The sequence below is a fragment of the Oratosquilla oratoria genome, chromosome 1, assembly GCF_046742065.1.
Source record: "Oratosquilla oratoria isolate Oo_2021 chromosome 1, ASM4674206v1, whole genome shotgun sequence".
Classification (NCBI taxonomy): Eukaryota; Metazoa; Arthropoda; class Malacostraca; order Stomatopoda; family Squillidae; genus Oratosquilla; species Oratosquilla oratoria.
In genome coordinates this window covers 133,900,202-133,916,040 of record NC_134777.1, presented here as the reverse complement: position 1 = coordinate 133,916,040, position 15,839 = coordinate 133,900,202, and the positions used below count along the sequence as shown (strand labels likewise).

Sequence of the window (15,839 nt, the reverse complement as noted above, 5' to 3'; positions counted from 1 at the left end):
ATGAAATGTCTGAGAAGTATGATAGGGGTTACTAGGCTAGATAGAGTGAGAAATGAGGTGAGGAGAAGAACAGGGGTGGAAAGGGAGTTGGGAGATAGGGTTGATGAAAGAGTATTAGGATGGTTTGCACACATGGAAAGAACAAGTGAAGAAAGATTAGTAAAAGAAGTATGGAAGGCGGAGGTGGAAGGAGTGAATATGAGTGGATGTCCTATGATGAGACGGATGGATGGGGTGAAAGGGGCTTTACAAAAGAGAGGAATGTCTGTAGAGGAAGGACGGGAGAGGACAGAAGATAGGGGTGAATGGAGAAGGGTTGTGTATAGATGAGGCTTTGATGCATGAGGGGGAGTGGGTGGGGGATGGGGGGGGTGAGGTATGTATGAAAAAAAAAATTGACACAACCTGAAGGGATTTCTCCCCATCTTCTCCTTTTGTGCATGAGGGGACGGAGAGGGGAGTCGCTGAATTTATGAAGCGGCCTTGCTGTGGATGTGCTGTGTCTTGCGACACTGCTTCTGACCCAGGGCAGTGGACAGGATGCAGGGATGACCCGTCATCCAGGAGGTGCCAAGATAGGAGGGTGGAGGGGAGTGGAATATATGGGAAATGAAATGGGTGGGAGTGATTTCTATGCCTTTTTCTTTTTGGCTACCCCCCATGTAAGGGGAAAAAGTCTTTAGTGTATGTATGTATGTATGTTTAAATCATCTATCTCCCCATTATTCCCCTCATTGGCTTTCCTTAGCATAGCTACTTCTTTGTACATTATTTTATACTCACTTTTGAGCTCTTATTAAATCATCCAAAATGTCATTAATACAGTGATCCCTCGTTTTTCGGGGTTAATGGGGACCAGAACTCCCCGCGAAAGGTGAAAAACCGCGAAGTAGGATTTGCCCCCCCACCCCTCAGGAATTTTTGTGTATGTGGGTACCAGAATGTTTAAAATATGTAAACAGTATTTATACTTTACATATTTGAGACAGAATACAACAGTACACGTATTTACTTAAATTGTTAATTAAAAAACCTTATACAGTAATTGACATTTATTATACAGTAATTAAGGGGGATCAGACGCACTGATAGAAAAATATTAATAATTTTTTTTTTTTTTTATATATTGACTTGATAATATTACAGTATAATCAAATTATTATTTTCCATACTCCATGAGCATTTGAATGATATATGTCCTTCTCTTCAACCGTCAGTCCGTATGATGTCATTGATGCTGTCACAAATGTTTTCCGATCTTAATACTTTACCTAGACTAACCTGCTTTTGTATGTAAAATCTCAAATACCATACAAACAGCATGTAATTTCGTTTTTTCCTAAAATCTTAATAGATCAAAATAGACAGAGGTCATAAAATGCATGACTTTGTGACGTCGCGCCGATAGAGTTATATATATATATATTTATGTTGGTACATTGTGACAAGTTGATGAAGGTGGAAAAAGAAGTCACGGGTCTAGATCCGAGTTCCTGAGTTTATTCCTGACCGGTTTCGCTCTATGACCAGTCAGGAATAAACTCAGGAACTCGGATCTAGACTCGTGACTTCTTTTTCCACCTTCATCATATATATATATATATATATATATATATAATTCCCTCTAGTGATATTATTGATCATTTTAATCATTTATCAAAACTTACACGAAAGGCACAACATTCATGTGTTAGCATGGTAAGTTTTTTTTAATGAAGCCGTAAAATGTGAAGTGCGAAGTGGTGAGGGAACACTGTATCTCTATTTCTCATTATATTTCTATACCTGGGCTCTCTATCCATTTCTATCCCTCTATGCATAATATTTCCTTCCCTTTCAAACCCCCCCCAAAAAAAAAAAACTTTCAAACCTTTGGTATTCCCTTGGTGTTTGAGAAAGACACATCTTCTTTCGAATGACACCAAGTGAAGTCTATTCTGCTTTCTTCCAAGCATCTTTTTGCTGGTTCTTTGTCTTTCAGAGTTTCTTTGCTTCTTTTCTTTTTTTTTATAAAAAAAAGAACAAAAAAAAAAAAATAAAAAAGATAAAATGGAGATACAAAGACGTTTACATTCTGGTCACAGCGAATACATTCTCCCTTCACCGTATCTTTGTAAACAACTAGGCCTGCTTTCAAATTCATTTGTTTGTGAATCTCTAAATAGTGGGTTCAGAGCATTCGTTCTGGCATGTCTTGTTTTGACTGTGGTTTGTGTGTGTGTGTGTATATATATATATATATATATATATATATATATATATATATATATATATATATATATATATATATATATATATATATATAATCAACACTGGGTCCCAGTGAACAGATTTACATTTATCAACTGCAATTCACTTTTGATTCTAAGCCATCAACATCAAGAAACTAAAGGTGGCATACATGCAGAAATATATATATATGTATATGTGATATATATATATATATATATATATATATATATATATATATATATATATGTACACACACACACACTTTACAGTCAACATAAAACAATATAATGCACTTCAAATAAAATCTCATAGATGGCTCATTTTAATTGAGCAGCTGCCAGATGTCACTCCCTGAAATATTTACCCCAGGGAGTCTGCTATTGTGCTCATTCTTTCTGCTTTCCTTAAAAAGATAACATGTTGCCTTGTGCTGACCCACTGCACTGCTATATCACTATCGAATCCCCTCTGGTTTCAGATGAACTTCACATTATGCAAGCATTGCATTATGCAGTGGCTCCAGGGAAATATCTTGAACATAGATTACCTGTATTGTTCCTAATGAGATGGATGGATGAAATATCTTTAACATAGATTACCTGTATTGTTCCTAATGAGATGGATGGGGTGAAGGGGGCTTTGGGGAAGAGGGGAATGTCTGTTGAGGAAGGACAGGAGAGGACAGAAGACAGTGGTGAATGGAGAATGGTTGTATATGGATGATATTTTTATGCATGAGGTGGAATGGGTGGGGGGATGGGGGTGAGGTAGTATGTGTGAGAAAAATTTGATGCAGCCCAAAGGGATTTCTCCCCGTCTTCTCCTTTTCTGCATGAGGGGACAGAGAGGGGGGGGTCACTGATTTAATGAAGCGGCCTTGCTGTGGATGTGCTGTGTCTTGTGACATTCCCTCTGACCCAGGGCAGTGGACAAGGTGCAGGCATGACACGTCATCCAGGAGGTGCCAAGATAAGAGGGAGGGTGGAGGGGAGTGGAGTGTATTGGGGATGGAGTGGGTGGGAATGGTTTTTTGCCTTTTTTTTTTTAGGCTACCTCCCTTGTAAGGGGAAAAAATAATTTAGTATATGTATGTATGTATGTACCTGTATTGTAATTCATATCATGCCTATATACATACCAAAGGGCCTTTCTATACCTTTATAAAGGGATGGCTAAGTCAAAGCACACACATGTCCCACACCTGTCCAAAAACCATTCATTATTCTTCTCATCTTAGCACCTCATGGATGAGGTCATCACTCTTCCCTGCCACACTGATCATGTCAAAGCCAATGCAAGAGAGTACCTCCATAACAAGGCTTGTCAACTGGAGGTAGTTTATTCCTACTGATTCATTATATGACAATACCTATTCTAATTCACTCAAAACATTTACTGTGCAGAGAAGAACATTCCATTGGGCCATATCATTCCTTCATACCATATGCTTACAATCTTTTTTTTTCTTCTTCCTTTTCTTTTTAAACATTACTTGTGTATCCAGTGCCCCCTTCACCCCATCCAACCATTTCATTCTTGGTGTTCTTCTGAAGTTCCCTCCATTCACTTAAACTTTCCACACCCTTTTTGCTAGTCTCAACTTGTTCTTTCCTTATGCCTAAACCACCTCAGCATTCTTTGATGTACCTTGTTTGACAGATCTCCTTTTACCTCCCATTCTTGGTCTTGTCTTCACCTTTACTCTATTCATCCATGTAATATCCATTGTACGGGGAGGTTGCTTAAAAAATTAACATTCGTATGTCCCCAGTCTCTATAGTAGGACCATAGATGCACATTTCCAGCCTGTCAGTACACTTACTTGCACCCATTAAACAATCTCTTTATCTGTTCCATTGTAACTATTTTCTTAGAATTACACTCGACACCCATCCAACCCAGCATTCATCTCTTTGGTAGCAAACTCTTATGGGTATATCATTCTCACCTTCCATCATAGTCATTGCTTGGCATCTTCCACCACCACAATTAAAGTCTCCCTATCATCATCCATATTCTATATTACATTATAGTACTCATAATATTTCTCATGTAAAGTAGTTGATTTCTAACTGATTTGAATCATAACAGGTATGTACTGAAGGTCGGCTGATTCTGGAATTCACCTTTGATGACCTGATGCTATTACATTATAGTACTCATAATATTTCTCATGAAAAGTAGTTGATTTCTAACTGATTTGAATCATAACAGGTATGTACTGAAGGTCGGCTGATTCTGGAATTCACCTTTGATGACCTGATGCGCATCAAGTCATGGCATTTTGCTGTTCGGGCACACAGAGAGTTGATTCCACGGTCAGTCATTGCGATGCACTCACAGCAGGACCCAACCATGGTGGAGACCCTTGGTAAAAACATCACTCGCCAAGGCATCACCAACTACACACTCAACTACCTCAGGGTAAGAATTCTAAAAATTATCAGTACTTTCCTTCATGAAAGTTGCATGCAAAAAAATAGAAGTTATTAGTGAAGTGTAGAGGAGGAAACAATTTTAAGTAATCATGTGTCTTGCTGTACTGCTTCTGACCCAGGAGACAGGAATGACCCTTCATCCATGAAAAGTTAAGATAAAAGAGAAGCTGATACATTACAGCAAGACACAATACATCTACAGCAGGGCCTCACCATCTTTATTTACATGGCAGACACACCCATTTTCCACACATACCTATCTCTTGCCTTCTCCCTTCCCTGCTCAACAGACAACCCATTTTATTCAAGAGCCCCTTTTACCTTATCCATCTATCTCATTATCAGTCTTCCCCTCAAGTTCTCATTCCATCCACTTCTGCCTTCCACTCTTTTTGCTAGTTTTTCCTCACTCATTCTTTCCATGTCCCTAAACCATCCCAATATTCTTTCATCAGCCCTGTCAACCGGCTCCATTTCTACCTCATCATTTCTCACTCTGCCCAACTCTCACTCTGCCTTCACTCTGCCCAAGTGTTGAGATGAAGTGTTTGAGAAATATGGTAAGGGTTACAAGCCCTTACCATACTTCTCAAACACTTCATCTCAACACTCTCTGCCTCTCTTAAATTCCAAGTCTTTGCCATGTACAGTGTACACTTGTAAGGAGGAGAGAAGCCCAAGATATATAGATAGATGGATTTGAGAAGTCTTATGACAGGGTTGACAGGAAGGCATTGTGGGAGATGCTGCAGATATATGGGATAGAGGGACAGCTGTTCAGGCAGTCAAAAACTTGAGCTTATTATTGGCTGCTTGTTATTGTGGCAAAGTAGCATGCAGTTGATACTTTAGGGTCTATATGGGGGTGCCCCTATGGACCAGAGCCACACATCATTTTGTCTTTGATAGAGGAAAACTCTTCATAGAGAAATTATGACACTTTTATACTACGACTGTCCCTCGTTATGCTGTCCCCCAACCCCTTGCTGCTGTCCTGTACCATTTCTCTGAGTATTCATTTTCTGCAGTGGGGGAATTCCCTGTGGAGGGGGAAAAGAATACTGCCACTAAGTATTTCCACTTGGATCGTAAGAGGCGAGAAGAAAGGGACAGGGAGTGGGACCAGGCATCCTTCTCCTTGTAGCCCCACAGGGGACATTCCTAAACAAAAGTAAAGGCATAAGAGGGTCTGGGAGTTTTCGGAACAGCACCCTAAGGTTTGGGTCTTTTAATGTGCGTGAATGTGGTACAGATGAGAGTAAAAGGGAAGAGATAGGTAGTATGTTTGTGAGAAGAAAGATGGATGTGTTGGCTTTGAGTGAAACTAAGTTGAAAGGTAAGGGTGAGTGTAAGTTTGGGAGTGTAAGTGGGAGGTTATCAGGAGTGAAGAGAGGGCGAGGGAGGGAAGGGGTGGCTATTCTAGTAAGTGAAGAGATAGGTAAACGTGTAGTGGAGTGGAAGGAGGTTTCCTCAAGGATAATGTGGATGAAGGTGAAACTGGGAAAGGAGATGTGGGTCTTTGTAAGTGCATATGGGCCTGGCAGTGAGAAGAGTGTAGAAGAAAGGGAGGCCTTTTGGATAGATTTAAATGAGTGCATAGAGGATTTAGGGAGAAATTACAAAGGCAGAGCATGCCGATAGGAGACCTTTTGATCCATATCTAGGTCGTATGCGAAAAAAAAATCATATTAATAATAAAATAATAAATAAAAACTATAATGATGTAAATAACAAATAAAATACATAAATGCATAGGTATAGTTATATAATAAACAAACAGGTAAATAGTAAATAATAATAAATTGACATATAACTAATCATAAATGAAAATCAGACAGACAAATGATAACAAAACAAAAACAAATAATATAAGATAAATTATAATCATTACAGCATCTTACTTAGGTATTTATCTAAATGATTCTTAAAGCTTCGAACTGAACTACATTGCACTACCTGTGCCGGAAGTTTATTCCATTCATTAACTACACGGTTGGCAAAGTTGTTTCTACCTACTTCCAAATTGAATCTATTTCTGGACAGTTTGAGACCATTGTTTCTTGTCTGATTCTCATTCAATGTGAAAATTTGGTCACTTTTGATGTCAATTCCCTTTAAAATCTTAAAGACCTGTATCAAGTCACCTCTAAGTCTACGCTTTTTTAGGGAAAACAGATTCATGTGTTTTAGTCAATTTTCGTATGATTTATTTTTTATATTTGGGATCAGTTTTGTGGCTTGCCGTTGTACTTTTTCCAGTCTGTCAATGTCTTTAATGAGATTCGGTGACCATACAGAAACAGCATATTCCAAATGTGGACGAACAAACGATTTATATAGCTTGTTAATGAGTGATGGACTTTTGAAATCAAAAGATCGCGCAATCAGTCCCAGAATCTTATTTGCTTTATCAGAGGCTGAAATACACTGCTTGGATGATTTGAAGTCGTTATTGATAATTACGCCGAGATCTTTTTCACTATCCACTTTTGTTAACGAATTTCCAAAAAACTTGTAATCATACTTACTGTTATTTTTACCTATGTGCATTACCTTGCATTTACTTGTGTTAAATTTCATTAGCCACTTTTCAGTATCTAAATCTTCTTGAATATCTAATTGGTTTGAGTGATCATTTGCCACTCCGCACAGTTTTGTATCATCAGCAAATTTGGAAACAGTAGATTTTAGTCCATGGTCTATATCATTTATATATACTATGAATAGAAGTGGCCCAAGAACGGAACCCTGAGGATCTCCACTTGCAACACTTTTCCATCTAGAAGTTTTTCCATTTAAAACAACTCTCTGTTTTCGACCATTCAACCAATTACTAGTCCAACCTAATAGGCTACCACTTATTCCATGCAAAGCTAATTTAGTAAGTAGTCTTTCGTGTGGAACGGTATCAAAAGCTTTTGCAAAGTCTAGATATATTAAATCTATATTGTTTCTTTTGTCATAATTCGAGATTTCTGTGTTGTAGAATTCGAGTAAGTTAGTCACGCAAGAACGTTTCCGTCTGAAACCATGCTGGCTATCATTTAGCAAAGGGTTACTTTCTAAATGATGTTCGATAGCATCTCTGATGATAGTTTCCATTATTTTTCCTACGATTGAAGTCAAACTTATAGGCCTATAGTTATTTGGTTTCTTTTTGTTACCTTTTTTGAATATGGGAGTAATGTTAGCTAGCTTCCATTCTCTTGGGACATCTCCGGATATGATGGATTTCTTGAAAATAATTTCTAATGGAGCAACAATCTCATTTTTCATTTCCTTTAAGATTCTTGGATGCCAACCGTCAGGCCCTGGTGTTTTATTAACTTTGAGTTTATACACTTTTTAATTTTTTCTTTTGTTATATTTACCGTAGTGAGTAAGTTTACCCTAGACTTTTCACAGGTTTCAGTTTGGAATTCACTTTGAGGTGTTTCGTTTACGAATACTGAGCTAAAATAATTGTTTAAGATATTACACATTCCTTCATTTGAATATTCAAGTTGACCGTCAGCAGATAATAGTGGACCAATGTGATTCCTAACAACTTTTTTATCTCTAATGTAACTATAGAATTCTTCGGGATTCTCTATAGATTTATCAGCGATGTTCATTTCGTATTGTCGTTTTCTTTTTCTTATTGTCTTTTTTAAATCTCTCTGTATTGATACATAACTTTCATAGTCATTAGATGCACCTGAGCACTTATATTTCTTATAAGCCTGTCTCTTTTTAGCAATACTTTTTTCAGTTTCTTTGTCGAGCCACTTTGGGCGAGCCTGATTTGGGGGACGTCTGTCCTTAAAAGGAATGTAAGTTTGAATTATCTTAGTGAGCGTATTTTGAAATATTTCCCACATCTGATCTACAGGTCTTTCGTTTAATTTTGCCTCCCAATCTGTAAGCTGAAGCTCCTGACGTAGTCCTATGAACTGAGCTTTACTAAAATCGGGTATTTTAGAAACACAAGTATCTATTCTAAAATTGTTTAGGAGTTTGAATCTAACTAAGTTGTGATCGCTATTTGCAACAGATTCACTGACTTCTACATCAGTTACCATGCATTCACGGCTAGTGATCAAAAGATCGAGTAAATTTCCATATCTTGTGGGGTCTTTTACATGCTGAATTAAGTAATTGTCACCAAGAAAATCAATCAAGCGACTACCTATATGGCCATGTTCAAGGGTCATCTAATCAATGTCAGTAAAATTGAAATCACCCATTATCAATAAATCCCGGTTGCAGAAACTAGACAGTTCTTGAAATAACAGTTTGTCGTCTGCTAATGATAATGTCTTTGGCCTATATATTACACCTATATTCATTTTTTGTCCATTTGTTTGGGTTAACTCAACCCACAAACTATCATATGCATCCTCTTTCACTTTCTCTAAAACACAAGCATGAACATTGTTTTTAACGTACAATAGAACACCCCCACCTTTCTATCCTGATGAAAGTGTTTAAATCCCGCAATATTAAATTCAGCTTCGAACTCTGTACCATTTAACCATGTCTCAGTTATTCCTATCATATCGAGATTTTCGCTTTTGACATACGCTTGTATTTCTTGAAATTTGTTCCTAATACTACAAGCATTAAAGTACAGACGCTCCTAAACTTACGTTTTAGTTACGTTCCGAACGGCCGAACGTAAGTTGAAAATGAACGTAAGTTGTTACTGAACTATACATCGGTAAATTCTATTACCTTATCTTATAAAACACCCTTAAATCATTAATTAAACACATAACATTGTAAAATAATAACATTAATTTCAAATAGATTAAATTCAAGCAACATAAATTGAGATGGGGGAGGGGGAGGAGGCAAGGCATTTTCAGTTTGTCGTCTGCGCAATGTAAACAATGGATGCAGCATCATGCGCAAGTATCGTTTGAACTACGGAGAGTGCGGTAAACTAAAAAATTCACTCAAAAAATTTTTTTTACCATTTTTTTTTTTACCATCAGTTCAAACGTAAAATAAAATAAAAACGTAAAACGAATGAACGTAAGTAGAGGAGCGTCTGTACATGGTTTTAAGAAACTCGTGATTATTTCTTTTTGACACATTTTGAGTTTCAATATCATATCTTATATTATCATTTTGTTTTTTATTTATACCTTGTTCTATATTATTATTTGGTCCTTCATTGACATTCAATGCCTCATTAACATTTCTCCTATCAAAATTAACATTTCCCCCATCACGGACATCTGGTCGATCACGGTCATCCGATCTCTTTTGTACATTTTGTCCCCCTATGTCACCATGATTCACGCCGGCCTCACGTCGTTCAGTGACATTATGTCTGGCATCCCTTTCTAAAATTATATTTTGTCCTCCAGTGACATTATATCCTACTGTGATATTTTTTCCTCCACTATAATTACATCCCATCGTGATCTTTTGTCTTCTACTGTCATTACATCCTATCTTGATATTTTGGCCTTCATTGACATTCTGTCCGGTATTCCTTCCTAAAATTATATTTTGTCCTTCACTGACATTATATCCTACCATGATATTTTCTCCTCCATTATCATTACATCCTATCGTGATATTTTGTTCTCCACTATCATTACTTCCCATCATGATCTTTTGTCGTCCACTGTCATTACATCCCATTGCGACATTCTGTCCTATGACATTACATTCTAATGTGACCTTTCGTCCTCTAGCGACATTACATCCTATCATGATATTTTGGCCTTCATTGACATTCTGTCAATGTAATAGTACTGGGAGACCTTAGTGCTAGGGTAGGAAATGGTCCAATTGATGGAGTGGTTGGGAAATGTGGAGTTCCAGGAAAGAATCGTAGTGGAGAGTTGATGGTGGAAATGTGTCTAGAAAGAGAGTTGATGATAGCAAATACAGTGTTTCGGAAGAAAGTTGAGCATAAGTACACATGGGAGAGGGTGGTGGATGGAAGGGTGGTAGATAGAGCGTTGATGGATTATGTAGTGGTAAATAGGAGAGGGGAGAGGGTGGGGGAATATCAGATAATTTTTTGGTGGAAGGTAAGTTGAGAGTGGAGGATAGATGGAGAAGGAGGAAAGGGACAAAAGGTAGGGAGGTGCTTAGAGTGAGCTCTTTAAATGAAAAGGAAAAGGAGAAGGAGTACAAGAAGAAGCTGAAGGAGGAGTGGGAGGGAGTGAAGGATAGAGTAGAGCTAGGTGTGGAGGAGGAATGGGGATGGTTCAAGGAGAGAGTCACAAAGTGTGCAAGGATGGTGTGTGGAACAAGAAGGACAGGAGGAAATAGAAGGAAGGGTAGTGAATGGTGGGATGAGGAAACAAAAGGTTGTAGAAGAGAAGAAGCGAGGTTTCACAGATTGGTTACAAAATAGGACGAGGGAGTCATATGAGAGGTACAAAGAAATGAAAAGAGAAGTAAAGCGAAAGGTAAAGGAGGCAAAGAGGACAGCAGATGTGAAGTGGGGTAAGAGTATGACAGAAAATTTTGAAAGTAATAAAAAGATGTTTTGGAAAGAAATTAAGAGAGGAAAAGGAGGCGAATCAAGTAGAGAAGAAAAGGTAAAAGGTGTAGATGAAGAGATGATAATGGAAGAGAAGGCATTAAGGGGAAGATGGGCAGAATATTTTAGGGAGTTGCTAAATGTGAAGGAGGATAGGTAGGGAAAGATAGTTGCAGTGGGAAATGCTAAGAAAATGAGAGTGATGAGTGAGGAAAATGGATGAAAATAAGGAAGGATGAAGTGAAGGCAGTTGTTAAGATGATGAGAGCAGGTAAGGCACCTGGTCTGGATGGATGCCATGCAGAATGTCTAAGGAGGTACAGTGATGGTGGACTGGCTGGTGAGATTATTTAATGTTTGCTGGAGAGTGGGTAGGGTGCCAGAGGACTGGAGGAGTGCCTGTATAGTTCCACTTTACAAGGGAAAAGGGGACAAGTGTGAATGTAGTAGTTTCAGAGGGATAAGCTTGTTAAGTGTAGTTGGGAAGGCTTATGTGAGGATCTTGATTGAGAGGATTAGGAGAGGAACAGAGGGAGTAATTGGTGAGGAACAGTGTGGATTTAGGATGGGTAGAGGTTGTGTAGATCAGATCTTTGTGGTAAGACAAATATGTGAGAAAGCTATAGGAAAGGGGAAGGATGTTTTTTGGGCTTTTATGGATCTGGAAAAGGCTTACGATAGGGTAGACAGAAAGGCACTGTGGGAGGTTATGCAGATATTCAGGATAGGAGTAAAGCTTCTAGGAGCTGTCAAGAGTTTTTATGAGAGTAGTAGAGCTTGTGTCAGGATTAGAAATGGAGAGATTGAGTGGTTCGAGGTAAAGGTGGGACTTCGTCAAGGATGCGTTATGTCGCCCCGGCTGTTCAACTTATACATGGATGGGGTCGTGTGAGAGGTAAATGCAAGGGTAGTGGGTCAGGGAAATGTTTAAAGAAAATGGAGAAAAGTGGGAGGTGAGCCAGCTGTTGTTTGCTGACGACACTGCGCTTGTAGCAGGATCGGAGGAGGTGACTGAGGAAGTTGGTGACAGAGTTTGTGAGAGTATGTGATAGAAAAAAGCTAAAGATAAATGTGGGTAAAAGTAAGGTGATGAGATGTACAAGGGGTGAAAGTGGCAGTAGACTGGAAGTGAGCATTAAGGGAGAGTGACTGGAGGAAGTGGATAGTTTTAGATACTTGGGTGCAAATGTGGCAGGAAAAGGTGGAGTGAAGGTGGAGGTAGAATGTAGATTGAGAGAAGCGAGTAAATGCCTTGGTGGATTAAAGAGTGTAATGAGGAATAGACATTTGGGAATGGATGCTAAGAGGAGACTGTATGAAGGAGTGATTGTGCCAACAGCACTGTATGGGGCAGAAACATGGAACATAAGAGAGGAAGAGAGAAGGAGTTTGAATGTGTTTGAAATGAGGTGTCTGAGAAGTATGATGGGGGTTACTAGGCTAGAGTGAGAAATGAGTTGAGGAGAAGAACGGGGGTGGAAAGGGAGTTGGGAGATGGGGTTGATGAAAGAGTATTGGGATGGTTTGGACACATGGAAAGAATGAGTGAAGAAAGACTAGAAAAAGAGGTATGGAAGGCAGATGTGGATGGAGTGAACATGAGTGGACGTCCTAGGATGAGGTGGATGGATGAGGTGAAGGGGGCTTTGGGGAAGAGGGGAATGTCTGTTGAGGAAGGACGGGAGAGGATGGAAGACAGGGGTGAATGGAGAATGGTTGTATATGGATGATGTTGTGATGTATGAGGTGGAATGGGTGGGGGGATGGAGGGTGAGGTAATATGTGTGAGCAAAATTTGACACAGCCCAAAGGGATTTCTCCCCATCTTCTCCTTTTATGCATTGGGGGGTCGCCGATTTAATGAAGCGGCCTTGCTGTGGATGTGCTGTCTTGCGACACTGCTTCTGACCCAGGACAGTGGACAAGGTGCAGGGATGACCCGTCATCCAGGAGGTGCTAAGATAAGAGGGAGGGTGGAGGGGTGTGGAGTGTATTCAGGGATGGAATGGGTGGGAATGATTTTATGCCTTTTCCTTTTTGGCTACCTCCCTTGTAAGGGGGAAAAAGCCTTGGTATATGTATGTATGTATGCTAGGGTGGGAAATGATGTGAAGGAGTGGTTTGAGATGAGGGTGATGTCATAGGAAGGATTTCTTTGTTTGGCTGGTATCTGTAGGGAGTATGTGATCAAACCTATTTGAGCTAAACATTGTAGCATTAAAGACTTCATCTTCACATGGTGCTTTTCCTGACCTATTTGTCAGCAGATGCCTATTCTCATACAATAATCATATGAACATGACTGTATTCAGGCTGTGATCCAGCTTTGAGACAGTGCTGATACAGATTAGGCCTGGCTACAAACTCGAATTGTTCCAGATATCCCCATGTAGAAGACACAGAAAACCTTATCCTACACTGCCCTACTCTTTCCCTACGTGGACAACAACCCAGTACCTCATCATTAAATGACCTGTGGGCCAATCTGATTTCTGTTGTTGGTTACCTGGGACAGTGGGTTTTCTATGAAAGAGATGTGGGGCAATAGATTGCTCTTTTGCAGGAGACCTGCACACCCAAGGAAACTGGCTACAGCTATTGTTTTAGGCCAGAGGACACTAATGGAAGAGATTTCATGTTGTTGCTTTCTTGAAGGTGTGAATGTACTGTAGTACAAGGTGCTTTGTGTATTTCATGTAATGGTTATATATTTAATGCCAAGAGTCTGTCAGTCTTTTTTAAGCTACCAGATAGGATTGATCAAAGAATGGTAATGAAATTTCAGGCATATGGAAAAAATGGAGGATTAGAAAAAAGAGTGTAGAAAGCAAAAGTGCAAGGATGGAATTAGGGAAAGACTAAGAATGAAGTTGATGGACAGGATGCAAGAGCAATTTCTTTTGAACAAGTAAGGGAGAGTGCAAAAGATAGGAGCTGTTGCAGATGAATGAAGAAATGACAAAGTGATTTTTTTTTTTTTTTTTTTTTTTTTATTCTTCTTCCTCCTCTCTGGAGTGGATGCGATTACAAAGTTGGATAGAGTGAGAAATGAGGAGGGGCTAGAAAGGGATCTGGCAGACAGGGATGATGAAAGATTATTGGGAAGGTTTGGGGATTTAGAAATAATGAGTGGAGAAAGATTAGCAAAAAGAATGTAGAAAGCAGAGGTAAATGGATTGAACTTTAGGGGGCAACCAAAAACTAAAAATGGATGGATGAGGTGAAAAGGCCTTTGAGCAAGAGGAGAATGTCTGTTGAGTAGGGAAGGTAGAAGGCAGGGGATAGGTGTGGGTGGAGATTGGTTGTGTGTGGATGATGTTTTGATGCAGCCTGAAGGGATTTCTTCCTGCCTTCTCTATTTTTTATATGAGGGGACAAGGAAGGAGGGTTGCTATGTAAATGAAGTGGACCTGCTGCATTGCTCTTGATCCAGGCAGTCGGCAGTAAACAGGGATGATCCTTCATCCATGAGGAGTTAAGATGAGAAGGAAACAATATATGGTAGGCGGGAATGGGTACATGCCTTGACTGGCTGCCTCCTCTATGAGGGGGAGCAGGTCCATGGTACATAGGATGTGAATGAGGGAGGGGAGGCTGCTGCTACATAATAAAGAGATGGGGTGAACCTTCTCTTTACTACCAGGCTCTGCTGTGGAAGTGCTATATTACTGCAATGCTTCTGACCTCAGCAGTGTAACAGGTGACAGGGCTTATCCTTTATCCATGAGGGGCTAAGATAAGAGGGACTACAAATGGATTTTTGGGCAGGTGTGTGCTTTGACTTGGCAACTCCCCTAGTAAGAGCAAAAGGCCTTTAGGTATATGTACATGCATATGAAGTACTTACTTGAGTGATACATCCTTTATGTAACATGGTTGTGGAAGATAGATGGTAGAGAGAATAATGACCCTCTTGCCCATTTTCAAAATCTGTCAACCCCCTTAGCTCCATCCAGAGTGTGGGACTGACTCAGTCTCTTGCTTGGCCTTTGGTCAATTTCTTCTTCTTCTTCTTCTTTTTCTTTTTCTTTTTCTTCTTCTTTTTCTTCTTTTTCTTCTTTTCTTCTCTTCTTCTTTTCTTCTTCTTCTTCTTTTCTTCTTCTTCTTCTTCTTCTACTTCTGAGCTGACAACTAACAACTGCTCCCCTTCTATTATCATCAGGCTGTGACATAGTTTAAAGTTTCCTCCAGAGTGGTCTGTGGAAGGGCCTGAGGAGGATTGTTACCAACCTCTGTAGAGTAGTGAGTTCCCAGTAACTTAAAGTGAAGGCAACAGGTAGTCTTTCTAGATGTTATGGATCCAGGAGGAGCCAAGAAAAAAGGGAGGGAGGTAGGGGTGGTGAATGAGAGTGGAGTATGTGGGGAGGATGAAATGGGGAGGGGGGAGTGGACTTTGGTTGCCTCCCTCCCTGGTGGTAAGGGGGAAGAAACCCTTGGCACACATATGTATGTATAGATGTTCACATCTGTCACCCTTTTATTCCAGTTATGTGTAATCCTGGAGCCAATGCAGGAGTTGATGTCTCGGCATAAGGCTTATGCATTGTCCCCTCGTGATTGCCTCAAGACAACGCTCTTTCAGAAGTGGCAGCGTATGGTTGCACCCCCAGGTAAAGTGACAATTTATAAGAGCAACTGCATGTGCTCACTCTTCTTAAAATTTCTAGGCTGTCTCTTGGTCA

General features: G+C 39.6%; 1 protein-coding gene across 8 annotated transcripts in view; it reads left to right on the top strand.

Annotated features, from left to right (window-relative positions):
• Positions 1-15,839, top strand: part of Chi (LIM domain-binding protein 2 Chi) — a 499,269-nt gene that overhangs the window by 324,170 nt on the left and 159,260 nt on the right. For all 8 annotated transcript variants that reach the window (XM_076188486.1, XM_076188440.1, XM_076188430.1 and 5 more), the window contains 2 exons: positions 4,447-4,656; positions 15,644-15,767. In XM_076188486.1, coding sequence (XP_076044601.1) covers positions 4,447-4,656; positions 15,644-15,767 — 334 coding nt within the window. The remainder of the gene's footprint in view (positions 1-4,446; positions 4,657-15,643; positions 15,768-15,839) is intronic.